This window comes from Ziziphus jujuba, chromosome 1 (assembly GCF_031755915.1).
Source record: "Ziziphus jujuba cultivar Dongzao chromosome 1, ASM3175591v1".
NCBI classification, from domain to species: domain Eukaryota; kingdom Viridiplantae; phylum Streptophyta; class Magnoliopsida; order Rosales; family Rhamnaceae; genus Ziziphus; species Ziziphus jujuba.
In genome coordinates this window covers 39,850,806-39,868,101 of record NC_083379.1, presented here as the reverse complement: position 1 = coordinate 39,868,101, position 17,296 = coordinate 39,850,806, and the positions used below count along the sequence as shown (strand labels likewise).

At 33.1% G+C, this 17,296-nt stretch overlaps 2 protein-coding genes across 2 annotated transcripts; one reads left to right on the top strand and one right to left on the bottom strand.

The window, feature by feature from the left end:
* The first annotated feature begins 8,226 nt into the window (after window positions 1-8,226).
* LOC132802528 (cucumber peeling cupredoxin-like) lies at window positions 8,227-9,208 on the top strand. Its single transcript, XM_060815209.1, has 2 exons — window positions 8,227-8,458; window positions 8,609-9,208. The coding sequence occupies exons 1-2, from the start codon at window positions 8,260-8,262 to the stop codon at window positions 9,067-9,069; spliced, it is 660 nt and encodes a 219-aa protein (XP_060671192.1). The 5' UTR covers window positions 8,227-8,259; the 3' UTR covers window positions 9,070-9,208.
* Window positions 9,209-10,309: 1,101 nt separating this feature from the next.
* LOC132805432 (receptor-like protein 6) lies at window positions 10,310-12,008 on the bottom strand. The gene has a single exon (XM_060820417.1). It carries the CDS (start codon window positions 11,926-11,928, stop codon window positions 10,561-10,563), a length of 1,368 nt encoding a protein of 455 aa, XP_060676400.1. The 5' UTR covers window positions 11,929-12,008; the 3' UTR covers window positions 10,310-10,560.
* Between the last annotated feature and the right edge of the window lie 5,288 nt (window positions 12,009-17,296).

The window sequence follows — 17,296 nt, the reverse complement described above, 5'->3', positions numbered from 1 at the left end:
ACAGATATATATATATATAGTACAGAAGAAACCCTAAAATTGAACAGGTCGGCCCGAGACCTCCGCTTCCACCACAGAGCCCCAATTTTTTCTCTAAAATTTAGTTTCACCAAATGGGTCGCACCGCGAGCTTTTCGGGTCGGGTCAACAAGAATTCGGGTCACAAACTCTAACAAGAACATTCCTCCGACTAATTCTTTCATATCCGTTAACCCAATATACCTATTGTGTCGTACCTTCTGTTGCCAAATAACCAACAACATATTTATATTCCAATAACGCAAAACCATTAAGAAGAAAATTTCTTAATCCGGCACTTGTAATATATAAAGAGTTCGTGTATAATTTAACGAAATAGATATATTATGTTTTATAATGTTTATAGGTGTGCATCGCAAACTAGGGTATATCTAATTGTACTTTTATCTATATTTTGAGTATCTGTATGTGAAACTCTCAAAAACTTGTGTTGTAATCCATATTACCACTATCTCATATTACCAAAAAAAAAAAAAAAAAAAAAAAAAAACAACGAGAATGAAAATCTTTTGTTTCTAATTTCGATCTCTATTTCTGTTATGTTGCCCATAAAGTACGACAAAAGAGGGCGAAGATTTTTTGTTTTCATTTTTTGTCTACCCAATATATGACAAAATTTTATTTTATTTTTCCTTAAAAAGCAATTTTTTTTTCTATTTTTAAAATTTTTTTATTACTTGTTTAGAGAATATGGCATTGTATTATTGGTGGACACCAATGGGAAACGGAAAAACATGTGTTGTAATTCATATTACCACTACCTCTTATTGCACCAAAAAAAAAAAAAAAAAAAGACAAAAGAGGACAAATATTTTTTTTTTTTTTTTTTTTTGGTTTTTGGCATAGAAAGTATAACAAAAGAGGGTAAAGACTTTCTATATTCATTTTTCTATTTACTCTAATTTGTGATAGAAATTTATTTCTTCCAATAGAGCAATTATTTTTCTTTCTAACATTTTTTGAATTTTTTTATTACATTTTTAAATGATACGGAATTGTATTATTGGTGAAAATTGAACTAAAATACACATTATAAGCAAGAGGGCTTTTACTTTTGAAATAAAACGTTAATCTCTTGTTTGGCAGGTTCTGAGGCCATTCAAAAATTAAACTGGGATTAAATAATTAAAAAAAATCATTCAGAATAGAGACAATTAATATTAGTAATAGCTATACATATAATTTTTTTTTTTTTTTGGTGAAATAATAAAATAATAATTTAACAGTATAAATAAAATAAAATAATTCTTTTCAATATTCACTTAATTACTTGATAAAACGACAAAAACTTATCCACAGGCAATCATGGGCACGGAAAGATAATTAATCTGTGAGATTTGTTGACTACCACAAAAGTACAATTTTGTCAAATCGTTGGTCTTTGTTGATAGCTTCAAACCAAAAAGATATAGTCTACTGCTGATGTAAGGAAGTCCATATTTTTTATTCTTGGTCAACAAGAAAGTCCATATTTATTATTACATTGACCAGCTGCATACTCTTCTCTAAATCAAACAATTCACAATCCACCGCGTATCTAAGTCATTTTCATATATTACCACGAAAAAAGAAAAAAATAACATTAAGTATGAATGAAAATAATAAATTTTATTCTATGTATATATATCCAAGAAATTTTAGCTCTACATGATGACAAATAATCAATCACATTATTTCTATTGTATACCACATAATACAAAATCATTAAAAAAAAAAAAAAAAAAAAAAAAAACGCAACAATCAAAATGATAATTCTTCGTCATGCTCTGCCACAGCTTTTAGAGAGTGGAACTCCACACAATCCAGGATTTCCTACGTATGATTGGTTTCCGAATGAACTTAACTGATTTCCTGTTGGTATAGGCCCCACTAGATTGTTATATGAAAGATCTAAGGTTGAAAGTTGTTTCAGGTTTCCCAAACACTGTGGAATGCCACCGCTCAAGCTGTTGTTACCCAATTCAAGGATTTGAAGCTTACTCATGCTGCAGATCGATGTTGGGATTTGGCCTATCAAACTGTTTGAACTCAGTGATAATCCAATCAGCTTACTCAGTCTGCCAAACATGTTTGGAATTGGTCCAGATAAACGGTTTTTAGCGAGAGCTAAGATGGTTAGCTGATGGAGGTTTGAAAGGGTATGTGGAATGTGACCATTGAAATCGTTTTCAATGAGACTCAGATAACTCAATCCTGTCAGATTGCCCAAAGAGGCTGGAATTGACCCACTGAATTTGGTGCTTCCAATATCCAAATGCTGGAGTTGACTTCACGTTTCCAATTAAATGAGGCAAATGCCCTGAAATTTCAGTGAAACTGATATCCACATGCTGAAGGGAGTTACTCCAACTGGATTTTGAAAAGTTAGCTGTGAGTTCGTGGTTTTTTGAGAGCACAAGTTTCTGGAGGTTTGGTAAGCCAATAATTGCGTGTGGGAATTCACCCTCCAACTCGCAACGAGAAAGACTAAGTGTGGTCAATGAGGATGAGAGATTGGCAAAGGTTGATGGTGAAATGGAGGGCATTTGAAAAAGGTCAAGAACAAGCTCTCTAAACTGGGTTAGGTTGATCTTATTCCACACAGAACTTTCAAGGGTTAAAGAATTACCGAAAGACAGATCAAGCGAAACCAATCGAGACAAGCGAGAGAGCTCCAACGGGATTGTGCCATTGAAATTAGAGGAAGAGAGATTAAGATGAGTCAATCTTGACAATGAACCATCCTCTGGCAAAACCTTGGATTGCTGAAGATCATTGTGAGCAAGATTGAGGTTCTGGAGGTGTTTCAGGAGGAAAAGGCTAGTGTTTGAATGGATTGGACCTTTAAGCCAACTGCAACTGAGGTCCAAGCCAATCACATTTCCAGTCTCGTTTTCGCATGAACACCATCCCATTTGCAGCAATCTGTTCCCTCCTCCCATGAGTTTGTCTTCACGTAATTAGTGACTCCCTCATCGGCACAAGATAGAGAAGCCCAACTATCAATGGAAAATGTTGAACTTGAGCAGAGCATTGCTCTGTTCTTGAGGACACAGTGCTGGTGAAGAAGCGGCAGAAACAGAGGAGGTAATGAATAGTTGGGAACAGAGGAAGAAGGAAATAAAGCAAAGTAGCTTAGCCATGTTTTTTTTTTGGTCTTCTTTTAGAGAAGAAAATAGAACTGGAATTCAATAAAATGATTTTTGGTAGTGATGATGGACAATACGATGATGATCTGTGGGAAATGTTTTTACAGGGAAAGCCGGAAGAAAAAGTCTGAGAGATCTGCTGATGACAATTGACAAGGTCACTGGTCACTGTACGAAATTTCAATCTTCACTCGATCGTACACGTCGTTATTTGCAGCTAGCAGCCGTCCATAAAGACTGCCAAAACGAGTAAAAATGGAAAATGGTTACCTGATTGAACAAAACAAGTATGTGGCAAATGTTCGGTTCTCATTTTTGCAATTTTCCTTTTGCTTTCTGGTTTACTTTTCATGATTGTAATGATTTTTGTTAGAACCTTCCAAGATGAATATGAAAGAGAAAACATATATTTATTTTGAATAGTATCCTTTATAAGGTCATGAATTAGTTACTTTTTTTTTTATATAATTTTTGACGTGTTTAAATTGGCAGGAAGATTATTATTATTTTATTCATCGTCAGGTTTGATGGACCCAACAATTGAAGTTAATATTTATAGTTATTGCCCACGTAGAGTATCCTAAAACGATAGAACAAATAATTTATTACAACATTGTAATGAAAAGCTACTTTGACCTAACTGGCTTGGGTTAATATTGTAAGAGTTTCTACTGCTTTTATATGTATGTAGTAGAAACTTATCATTGAATTTTGGGTTAATTGTAATAAAACCTACTCTTGTATTTGGGATTGTATCTTCTAATGCATTAATTTTCAATGTAAATAAAATCTGGACATATTCAGCTCTACATTAAAGATTTAAATTGTTTTCCTTTTTTGGGAAAAATATAAGGATTTATATTTTGTTATTGAAATAATTGGAAGCTTATTACCCAAAAATAAAATAAAAATAAAGTCCGTCAAAAATAAAATAAAATTGCAAGCTTGAATTATCTGGTTTTTGACCTAACTGGCTTGGAAGTGGATTTTATTTTAACTTTTTTCTCTTAGCCATCCAAAAAATTTTCCTCCTACCATGGGGTGTGCTGATTTTTTTATATAAATGCATATCCATTCTTGGCCTATAAGAGTGATATATATATATATATATATCCTGATCATATTGACATTAACTATGCTCTGTTTAAGAAAAACACAGGGGTTTACGATGCCGAGACTCATCTGAATATGTTTGATGCCCAAATTGATGGGGTTTATGCTGTTTTGGAACAAGAATTTATGCTGTTTTGGAACAAGAATGAGTTTGAGAAAATGGATGTTATAGTTTCTGTTAGGGAAAAAATCAATTATTGGGTGTCCCTATTTGTCATAAAATTAAATAACCAAAGCCATTAAAATAGGTAGGTTAAGAAAAGCACAAAATTAAATGGCTAATCCTATATAATAAAATTAACAAGCTAAATAATAAGTAGCCAAAATGCTTACTATATGTTGAAAGAAACTCGAATTAAAATTTAAGAGAAATATGCTAGTATAGATGGATATAGTAGATGTTGGGGTATATATTCAAAATAGCAAATGGAGCTTTAATATATAGTGGAGATGCTATCCACAAACTCTTGTTTCTTCAATTTGGTGTAAATGCAAAACTTATGCTTCTAAAAGCCTTTTTTTTTTTTCTTTTTTTTTTCTCTTTTTTTTTATTTTTGTTTTTTTGTTTATTCTTCTCCCAATTCCTGTGAGATATTTACTTTAATGTTTCTTTATTATCTTAAGTCGAAAAGGTTGGTATAAACAGTTTTTGAAAATAGCTATAAGAAGAGCCATTTGCTTTGGTTCAAATAATCTAGCTTTAACCGATTAATTTTACCGTAAGATCAACTATGAGTGAATGTAATTAACTTAGTGCAGTTGAAAAAATGTCAAAGAATGCTATACCCGTGCAGAAACGGAACCAGGAGTGTAATAGTAGGGGGCTGGGATTTACATAACTTCTAATACAACATATATATATATATATATATAAAATAAATTATTAGTAAAATCAAATATATATATATATATATATATTTATTCAGTAACTTAATTGAAATCTTTTAATTTTATCATGTATACCAATACTAAAAAAAATTATCTATAAATCAAAATAAAACTCTATTTTCTTTATCATCACGAAAATCAGCTATGGTTGAATCAATACCTTTTGCATGCTTGAGCACAACATTATACGAGTAAGTATTATTACATTTGAATCATCTCCCATCCACATCCAGGCAATGTGGAATTTTGTCCAGTGTTCTTGCTGACACACTTGGACACTTTCAGCCTATACTCTGCCTGCATTAGTAGAACTAATACTCCATATCACACTTGGACACTTCCAGCCTATACCCTGGCTCCATTAATGAACCTATCATTCACTGGCACACTTAGACACTTATGACTTGTATCTCGCCTCTATTAGCATACCCGTTATTTCCTAAGAGGTTATTCATTTTTGGACTGTTCTTTTTTGAACACTTTTTTAACTGTAGTGTTTTTCCAAACCATGAAGTCAAACGCTTTGAAAAATATCTTGACATTATGAAAGTGAGTATCATGACATTTGAATCATCTTCCATTCCACATTCAAACGATGTAGGATTTAACATCAGATAGCCTGCTTAGTGCATCTTGCACCCGCTCACACTTGTCATTTCAAAACGAATACCAATAGCTTTTTTATTTTGTCATTGAACCTTTTAAAGAAGTATAATATACTTGTGTATGCATTAGTAGAACTGATACTCCCTATCACACTTGGACACTTCCGACCTATACCCTCCCTCCATTAATGAACCTATCATTCACTGGCCCACTTAGACACTTCTGACCTGTATCTTGCCTCCATTAGCGGACCTGTTACTTCCTAAGAGGTTATTCATTTTTGGACTGTTCTTTTTTGAACACTTTTTTAACTGTAGAGTTTTTACGAACCATGAAGTCAAACGCTTTGAAAAATACCTTGACATTATGAAAGTGAGTAGCATTACATTTGAATCATCCCCCATTCCACATTCAAAAGATATAGGATTTAACATCAAATAGCCTGCTTAGTGCATCTTGCACCCACTCACACTTGTCATTTCAAAACTAATATCGATAGTTTTTTTATTTTGTCATTGAACCTTTTAAAGAAGTATAATATACTTGTGTATGCATTAGTAGAACTAATACTCCCTATCACACTTGATGCTTCCGGCCTATACCCTCCCTCCATTAATGAACCTATCATTCACTGGCACACTTAGACACTTCTGACCTATATCTCGCCTCCATTAGCAGATCCTTTACTTCCTAAGAGGTTATTCATTTTTGGATTGTTCTTTTTTGAACACTTTTTTAACTGTAAAGTTTTTCCGAGCCATGAAGTCAAACGCTTTGAAAAATACCTTGACATTATGAAAGTGAATATCATTACATTTGAATCATCCTCCATTCCACATTCAAACAATGTAGAATTTAACATCAGATAGCCGCTTAGTGCATCTTGCACCCGCTACACTTGTCATTTCAAAACTAATACCAATAGCTTTTTTATTTTGTCATTGAACCTTTCAAAGAAGTATAATATATTTGTGTATCATGATGGAAGAAAGATGATTAAATTTTTTTTCTTTTTTTTGTATAAAAGTTTGTTGATTAGGGTTATTTATATATAATATCTAGTATTTATGAATTTATAAATTAATAAAGTAAATTTTGAAATTGATATACCAGTAGCATTGAATAGATATATTAAAAATAAATTTAAAAAACCTTTTTTTTTTGGAAGGGGCACACTTAAATTTATATTCAATTTTATATTTATATAAATACATTTTATTAAAAATAAAAAATATGGGATGGGGCCATGGCCCCTGGTCCATGAATAGTTCCGTTCATGTAACCCATGAGGCAGGAACATAGAAGGTCCTAAGCTATCTGTGAGTTAGAGCGAGGTGCCCATAATTCTCATACTATGAGAGTAAAAAGCGAGTGCTTGAAGGGCCAAGAAAGCTTCAAAGTCTTTGTGACTTTTACACGTCTAGCTGGGAATACAATTAATTGATGACACGCGTTTGTATATGATCAGGAAAACAAAGGTTCAAGTGAAAACACAGTAACACACCAATTGCCATAAATTGTCCTAGTTTGATAAGGACTTTACCCATATGTTATTGTTGCAAAAAAAAAAAAAAAAAAAAAAAAAAAAAAAGAAGTTGCCAGTTTAATTTAATTAATTTTTTTTGATAAATTCAAGAGTGGGATTTAAACGCTCCGTCTTAAATCCAAAATCTAGGGATTATCAAGTTGTCCCAACGAGACAATTCAATTAAATTAATTATCTCCTGAAAAGTGTTTTCTTCACCTTTATAACAGTATACTCAATCACATAAGATTATTGGTTAATTAATTTTTTTTATAAACAAATATTATTGGTTTAATTAATTGAAAAAGTCCTCCAGAAGCATTAAAATTTTCAGTCTTTTTTTCTCGTATTGTACTCAAAATGATATATATAAAAAAAATTGCCGATCAATCATGAATATAAATTTGTATTCTCAAACTTGGTTGCGAAAATACACCTCTTGATCTAAAGTTCAAATATCAACTTCGATAAAAATCTCTAATCCCCTATTTGTAATAATAATAAAAAAAGAAAGAAATCATGAATATAAATTCAGAACAAATTATTTCTGCCAATTTTGAGATATATATATATATTTTTCCCCCAAATAACAACCCGAAAATAGTTGACATAAAATTCAACGCGGGAAGCCGGGTTGTTAATTCACATTGAATGGGTAGGCATACTGCAATGCATAATATTCTAAAAAGTTGTAAATGAAAGTTTCCAATTTTGTGGGTTTAGAGAGGTCCAACCCTGCATACTTGGAGAGCTCCTTATAGTTGACCGAACCGGCGTCCATGCTTCGCTTCCCTGACGCTGCATGCGGTATATACTTGGTCAAGTACTATTACTTCTTTTCTCTTCATAGCAGACTTATATATATATATATATGTCATATTACAACTGGCATTCAACACAATTGGCATCGATTTTCTCATTACTACATCTACAAATTAAGTTCAAAAGAGAGGCAGAAATATGGAGAGGTCCATGAGTAAGGTTTTGGTGAGTATTGGTTTCATTATGGCAGTGTTTATGCAACATTGTTATTATTATGTGGCTGCACAAACGGTGCATGTTGTGGGAGATGCTAGTGGATGGACTGTTCCTCAAAATGGTGCAGCTTTCTATCAAACTTGGGCTACTAATAAGAAGTTCGTCGTTGGTGATATTTTAAGTAAGTCATTTCACTTTCTTTATTTGCTTCTTCTTTTTTGTTTTTTTTTTTTTTTAATTCCATTTTCTAATAATTAGTTTATACTTTATACCATCTATATTATATTATGTCATGATATGTTATGAATTAATTATTTTCTTTAATGTATAGCCTTCAACTTCCGGACGAATGCCCACGATGTACTCCAAGTACCAAAAGAATCATATGACAGATGCAGCTCCGACAACCCAATAGGCCAAACCATCACCACCGGCCCAACAAACATAACAATTGATTCCTCAGCAAACCTCTTCTTCATCTGCACTGTTGGTGATCACTGCCAGGGAGGCCAGAAGTTATCTATCGCCGTCTCTGCCTCACCTCCTGGCGCTTCACCACCTTCCGGAAACACTCCTGCTCCGCCTCCACCTGCCACTACTACTGCACCTCCTACCGCCCCATCCCCCACCGATGCGTGCGCTCCCACTCCATCATCCTCTCCTTCACCATCATCATCTACTTCTTCCAGTGGCTCTTCGGTTCCACCACCACCGCCTGGTTCTTCTTCATCCGCCCTTTTGGCTGGTGTCTCCTTGTCCTTCATCTCCGTTGTCATGGGCTTCTTCTTTTAGATTTTTGTCGTGAGTTTCATTCTTATAGTCTTCGTTATTGGTTGTGATATTGATTAATTGGTCTTTATGTCATTCAGTGTTGGGTTTTTTTATTTTTTATTTTCATTTTTTTTTAAATATATAGAAATTCAGATTTTTATCACAAGCACAATATTTGTAACACATCTATACCACTTTATGATCAATAAAAAAGATTTCTTCTTAGAAACTCTTTACAATTTGATTTTATTCCTAATGTTGTTTAAAGAGATGTCCAATAAAAATGATAAAAATGGTGAGCATTTCTAGAAACGTCTAGATAATTGGAGAAAGAACAGAGATATTTTTTTTTTTTGGGTAATAGAGAAAGATGAGAGATTTAATTGTAGGGTAATGTAGCAAACTGATCTACTATATTTCCTACCTCTATTCTACTACCAGCCCACTGCTTTTTTACTATCCTTTTACTAATCGGTATCCATATTATAACCAACATGACACGGACAATAACTAATTCTTCAATACACATTAACCCAATTACCTATTGTGTCCTACCTTCTTTTGCCAAATAACCAAAAGCATATTTATATCCCAATAACCCAAAACCATCAGAAAGAAAATTTCTTACTCTACACTTGTTATATATAAATATATATATATTTAGAGAGAGAGAGAGAGAGAGAGAGAGAGAGAGAGAGAGAGAGAGTTCATGTGTAATTATTTAATGAAATAGATAAATTATGTTTCATAATGTTTATAGGCTTGTGAATCACAACCTAGGTTACCTAATTGTATTTTACTTATCATTAATTTGAAGTATGTATGAAATTCTTAAAACATGTGTTATAATTTATATATCAGCTCTACATTATATTGCATAGAAAGTATAATAAAAGATGACGCATATTTTGTCTTTTCACTTTTCTGTTTTTATTTCTATCATATTGCATGGGAAGTGTGACAAAAGAAAACGAAGATATTTTGAATTTCCCTTCTTTTTAAAACGTAATTATTTTGTTACAAAATATTTTATTTTTTTTTAAATACTATGATATTGTGTCATTGGCAGTCACAAATATATGGGAAATTAGAAAATGGAACAAAAATCCACATTCAGCAAGAAGAACATTTACTTTTGAAATAAAACGTTGCTCACTTTTTTGGCAGGTTTTAATCTGTTAGATTTTTTGACTGGTGCAAACAAGTTTATTAAATCGGTGGTGTTTGTTGACAGCTTCAAACCAAAAAGATAAAGTAATGCTGATGTAAGAAAGTGCTCATTTTCTATTCTTGGTCAACAAGAAAGTTGATATTTATTATTACATTGATCAGTGTAATCATTGAAAATAATAAATTTATTCTTTGTATGTATATATATATATATATATCCAAGAATTTTTCACTTTTCGTCATGACAAATGACCAATCACATTATTTCTATTGTATAACCACACAGTTCAAAATCATAATAATAATAATAATACAACATTCAACAATCAAAATGATAGTTCTTTACGCTCTGCTGCAGTTTTTAGAGAGTGGAGGTCCGCACAATCCGGGATTTCCTACATATGATTCGTTTCCGAATGAACTGAATTGATTCCCAGTTGGTATGGGCCCAACTAGATTGTTATAGGAAAGGTCCAAGGTTGAAAGTTGTGTCAGGTTTACCAAACACTGTGGAATGCCACCACTCAGGCTGTTGTTACCCAATTCAAGTACTTGAAGCTTACTCATGCTACAGATCGAAGTTGGGATTTGGCCTATCAAACTGTTTGAACTCAGTGACAATCCAATCAGCTTACTCAGTCTCCCAAACATATTTGGAATTGGTCCCGATAAGCGGTTTTTAGCCAGAGCTAAGATGGTTAGCTGGTCAAGGTTTGAAAGGGTATGTGGAATGTGACCGTTGAAGTCGTTTTCAAAAAGACTCAGATAACTCAACCCTGTCAGATTACCCAAAGAGTCTGGAATTGACCCACTGAATTTAGAACTTCCAATATTCAAATGCTGGAGTGACTTCAGATTTCCAATTGAATGAGGCAAATGCCCTGAAATTTCGGTGAAACTGATATCCACATGCTGAAGGGAATTGCTCCAACTGGATTTCGAAAAGTTGGCTTTGAGTTCATGGTTTTCTGAGAGCACAAATTTCTGGAGGTTTGGCAAGCCAATAATTGTGTGTGGAAATTCACCCTTCAGTTCGCAACGAGAAAGACTGAGAATGGTCAACGAGGTTGAGAGATTGGCAAAGGTAGCTGTTGAAATGGATGGCATTCGAAGACGGTCGAGAACGAGCTCTCTAAACTGGGTTAGGTTGATCTTGTTCCATACAGAACTTTCAAGAGTTAAAGAATTACCGGAAGACAGATCAAGCGAAACCAATCGAGACAAACGAGAGAGTTCCAATGGGATTGTTCCATTGAAATTAGAAGAAGAGAGATTAAGATGTGTCAAACTCGACAATGAACCATACTCTGGCAAAACCTTGGATTGTTGAAGGTCATTGTGAGCAAAGTTGAGGTTCTGGAGGTGTTTTAGGAGGAAAAGACTACTGTTGGAATGGATTGGACCTTTAAGCCAACTGCAACTCAAGTCGAGGCCAATCACATTTCCGGTCTGGTTTTCACATTTGATACCATCCCATTTGCAGCAATCTGTTCCCTCCTTCCATGAATTTGTCTTTGCGTAATTAGTGACTCCCTCATCAGCGCAAGATATGGAAGCCCAACTATCGATGGAAAATGCGGACTTGAATTTGAGCAGAGCATTGCCCTGTTCTTGAGGACACACAGCCGGTGAAGAAGCAGCAGAGAGAGAGGAGGTAATGAATAGTTGGGAACAAAGGAGGAAGGAAACAAAGCAAAGTAGCTTAGCCATGATTTTTTTTGTTCAGAGAAGAAAACACAACTGAAATTCAATAAGATGATCGTTGATAGTGATAATGGACAATACGATCTGTGAGAAGTGTTTTATAGGGAAAGTTGCAAGAAAAGTCTGAGAAATCTGATGATGACTGTTGACAAGGTCACTGTACGCAATTTCAATCTTCACTCTTACACGTCGTTATTTGCAGCTGGCAGCCGTCAACAAAGACTGCCAAAACGAGTAAATTAAGTTTTAAGATTGTAGTTTGTGATTTTCTAAACTTCTAAAAAAGGAAAATTGTTGCCCTGATTGAACAAAACATGTATGTGGTAATTGTTTGATTCTGATTTTGGAATTTTCCATTTGCTTTCTGGTTTACTTTTTCATAATTATAGTGGTTTTTATTAGAACCTTCCAAGATGAATATGAAAGGGGAAATATTTGTTTTGAATCTGACATTAGTATTTTTTTTTATTTTTTTAAGGTCACAATTCGTGAATTATGTTATGGTTTGGCTTGATGATTTTTTTTTTTTTTTACCTTGACGTGTTCAATTGGGAAAATTTTATTTTATTTTTTTGTTTTAATCTTCAAGCTTGATCAAACCAACATCTGGATTTAATATCAATATTTATTGCCGTATAGACTGTCCTAAAATGACATAACAAATAATTTATTACAAAATTGTATAAAAAAGAATTTAACAAATGGTGAAAAATTGTGAACCGTGTGCTCATAATGACTTAATTTTATTTCTGTCGATAATAAATTATACTATATATGCGGACAAGTTTGATCCTTTCTAAATGGTTGGGTAACTTGCATGAGTAATAACTTTTCGATAGGAACTTTATGTAGGGTAGGTGCAACCCCAATAAAAATCCAATTAATATTAACAATTTAATCATAGCCATTTTAACTATATGCATGCTCTCAATTAAAAACACATTAGTTTTGAAAACTAATAGTCATATATATATATATATATATATGTCATTTTATAATGTTTATTTTGTTGAATAGTAATTAACAGAGTACCATTATTCATAATATGGACACATCTTCAAGGCAAGGACAGTAATGCTAAGCCAAAAATGAGAAAGTACTAACATACCTATAATAAGAATCCATAGATATATAAATACACATAATCTAATATGTGTATATATGCATATATATATATATATATAGATATATAAGATATACAATTATTTTCCTATTATGTCTTAATGGTAATTGATAACCTGAAAATACTTCAAAGACTAAACTATATTGATGGACTATATAAATCTAGTAAAATATTATGGAGGGCAAAATAAACCTTATATGTATATATGTATATAAATTCCAAATATATTTTAAATCTCAATCCCAAATATATATTTGCTAAGGGAGATCCTAATCTAAAAATTATTACGTACATGTATATTGTATGAATGCCGGATAGATATATTAACAGTGGTTACATACAATGTTAAAAAAATAATAATAATAAAAAGAACAAAAACTGATATATTTCTTAAAAAGATAGAAATATAAAAATATTAATAATGTTCTGTACTAATTTTTTTTTTTAACTTTTTAATATAAATATTGTTCTTTACTTTTTTTACTTTTTAATATTAAAGTGGAAGAATTTGATTTCGGAATCATTCTACAAGAAAACAGATGAATGTCTTTGCCACATGCTTAAATGTTTTGTTAGCTTTGCAGCACTAACAAGTTGGGCCAATCCTGTCCTGCCCTATTTTTGCATGGTACAGATTATTCCGATCAACAGACCCTAACGCTCGAAAGGCCTAGCAGTTTGCCCAGTTAGCTATATATAGAGAAATCAATTTCAGCTGTCATATCCAATAAAATATATATATATATATATATTATTTAGATAAAAACAATTTTCATAAATTATTAATGATAACATTTTATTTCTAAACTTGCATGTAGATTTTCATTTGAACAATCCAGTTACCAATAGTAACTGTCAATAACATTTAATTTTGATTTGATTACATCTGATGCTAAAATCCTTCTCCTCTAATTTATTAAAAAAAATTAAAATGACTTAAACCAGATTTGATGAACTCAAAATCTAAGATGTATTTTCAAAGATAATAGTGTAAGATCTTTTGACATGTCTTTAATTCATTGTTGCGCTTAAAATATAAGGTGGAAATAGTTAATTGATTGTACTGCATATTAAATTTACTGTTTCTGCTTCTAGTTTTCCTATGCACAACTGTTATATTTAAGAGGGAAGTTCCAAGTTACTGTTTAAGTTTCCATATGAAGTAGAAACTTATCATTAAATTTTGGGTTAATAATAATTAAAACTACTCTTGTATTTGCGATTCTATTATCTACCGAGATAAATTTTCAAATGTAAATGAAACCTGGACATATTAAGCTTTACATATAAAGATTTATTTTTTATTGGGACAAAATATAAGGATTCTAAATAAATTTTTATTAGGACAATATCATATAATTAATATGTGGTGTTATGTAAAAATTTGTATAATGTCATACCATATATTATGTAACATTGTTTCAAATAAAAATTTATTCGGATTTCGTATAAGAGAAGTTTTGTTATGTATATAATAATTTTCTTATAAAGGAATCTTGAAAAAATCTGAATAGATTTTAGTACAACGCCACACAATATATTTGGTGTATTATAAAAAATTCACAAGCTCCACAACATGTTGTTTAGGATATGGTATTTTGTCGGTGATTATAAGAAAGAAGATAAAAAAAAAATTTGGAGTACAAAAAGGTTTGTTTTGGTCGGGACTTGGGTGAAGAAAGTAAGACGCCACCCACTCTTGCTTTGCTTCACCTGTTGAAGCTTTTTTTGCAGCCAACTTTCCATGTAATTCTGAATCTTTCTCAGCATCACTTCCTCTTTAGAATTTTTTCCCCCCTATCTGGTATTTTTCTCATTAGACTTTGATTTCTATAAATGCACTTTTTGTATTTATCTCAAAATTTTTAGTTTGGCCATTTTTCACAAAATGATGCAATTAAAATTTAGTTATTACCATAGTTTTAATTTTATTTATTTTGGCAAGCTACTCATCTGCCCTGATAGCTTTAAATAAATTATAAAAAGAGAGAGAGAGAGAGAGAACGTGCAATATGCATGCCATTTAACGCCAAGAAACTAACACAGTTAACCTTCTCTCCTGTAGCTTCAATGTTTTACAAAGTATAGGGGTAAACTTTAAATAAACAATGAGAATGGTATCATTTTCCGGTCAAAGAAGATTCCTCGGAATGTCAATGAGACCCTCATAATTCTCATTCCAAAAGTGCCTTAATCCCATAACTTCAATCAATTTAGGCTAATCAGTTTATGCAATTTTGTTTATAAAATTGTTGCAAAAATTCTTGCTGGAAGATTGAGTAAGGTGCTGGATAAATTCATCTCTCCTAATCAGGGAGCTTTCACCAAGGGTAGATAGATCGTTGAAAACTCTGTCGTGGCCCAAGAGATCGTTCACAAGGTCAGAACTCACAAAGGAAAAAAAAGGTCTCATGATCATAAAATTGGATTTGAAGAAAGCTTATGACTGTTTGGAATGGAGATTCTTAGACAAAGTGCTGAAGGCTTGGGGTTTACTCCGGATGTCAGATGGATGATTGGAAGCTGTGTTGGCTCGGTTAATTTCTCTCTTCTTCTAAATGGAAGTATATGCGATTCCTTCCTGTCGAAGAGGAACAAGGAAAACTTCATAGAATCAAGATAGCTCGAAATGCACAAGCAGTTTCCCATCTTATGTACTGGATGATCTCCTCATCATGTGTCGAGCAGATCCTCAAGAAGCTGCTGTGGTCAACGAATCCTTCAACAACTATTGTAGTTGGTCAGGACAACAAGCAAACAATGAAAAACCAAATATTCTTTTCTCTAAATCCGTATCCCAACGTGATAAGAAGGCTATTAGAGACATTCTGGGTTTCAAAGAAATTGTTCAAAAGCTGTATATCTAGGAAATTCTTTCATTTTCGGAAGGAACAAATCGAAAGAATTCTTTAAGCTAAAGGAAAGGATTCAAAACAGACTAGAAGGTTGAAATAAGTATTTTTTATCCAAACTGGGGAAAGTTACTCTTATCAAATCTATTATTCAAGCCATTCCCACCTATTCGATGTATACCTTCCTTTTACCTTTTGGTCTTTGTGAAGAGCTAGATGGTTTGGTCTGAAAGTTCTAGTGGGAATCAAACCCAAATGCTTCAAATTATCTTGCTTTGAAGGCATGGAAGGATATTTGCAAACCCAAATAGCTAAGGGGTCTTGCTTTCAGGAAGTTCAAGGATATGAACTTAGCCATGCTTGCTAAACTCGGGTGAAAGTTGGCTAGTGGGGAAGAATGCTTATGGACAAAGATGATGAGAGCAAAATATCTTCAAAACGAAACCTATTTTGGTTACAAGTTGAAGAAAGGGGCCTCATGGGTTTGGAAAGGGATTGTCAAGACTCAGGTTTCGGACTCATGCAAAAATGAACAGGTTCCTCTAAATTTGATATTGTCCAGCAGTCAAGCTTACATCCCCATTTGCTCGCAAAAGCCAATCTTCTCGTACTATTACATTCTTTGAAACACATGGAGAGCAAACTCTTCAACATCTCCACATCTCACACAAAAACGATCCCCTTTTCCAAATCTGTTGGCCAGCAGCTCATTAGTGGGAATCACATTAGCTAGGACTCTCCAAAGGAAAAACTTCAGCCTATCATGAATTTTGAGTTTCCACATCTTCATCCATGGCCCATTTTCATTGTTAGCCTGGGAATTTGCAACAAGAAGCTCATAACAGCTTTTAACAGAAAAAATTCCTCCTTTATTCCCTAACCAGATGAGTTTGTCCCTACAAAGAATATGAGGCCATTTTATTTTTAGAATGGCTTCCGCCGACTTTTCATCACGAATAAGTCTTATTTCTTCAGCTTTCCAAGATCGATTTCTTTCGTCTCAACATTCGAACATCCTTCTCCACATGGGAGAAGTTACCACTTTTTTGTCCTCCTTGATGTACTTCACTTGGAAATGCAGAGATGAGTGTTTATTTTTGGGTCATTGAGATCCATTAGAGAAAGTTAGATATTTCAACCGAATGGTGGAAGAATTCTTGACTTGGCCTGAAAACACCTGTAATGCTTCCTCTTCCTAAGTATTTTCGGAAGCCTCCCTCAGAAGGATGGTGGAAGATCAACACTGATGTTGATTTCTCCAATGACCAAGATGGCCTTGCTTTTGTTGTCAGAAATTGAAAAGGAGATTTGTTATTCCTTGCCTCTATGCACGTATATTGCGAGTCCCCTCTAGAAGTAGAGGTTAAAGCTGTTCTATGGGCAGCAAATGAAGCATCTG

Bases quoted from the DNA above. Each gene is read 5' to 3' on its own strand.
- LOC132802528 (XM_060815209.1), top strand. From the start codon at position 8,260: ATGGAGAGGTCCATGAGTAAGGTTTTGGTGAGTATTGGTTTCATTATG. The intron at 8,459-8,608 runs GTAAGTCATTTC...TTTAATGTATAG, and splicing joins CGTCGTTGGTGATATTTTAA to CCTTCAACTTCCGGACGAAT.
- LOC132805432 (XM_060820417.1), bottom strand. From the start codon at position 11,928: ATGGCTAAGCTACTTTGCTTTGTTTCCTTCCTCCTTTGTTCCCAACTA.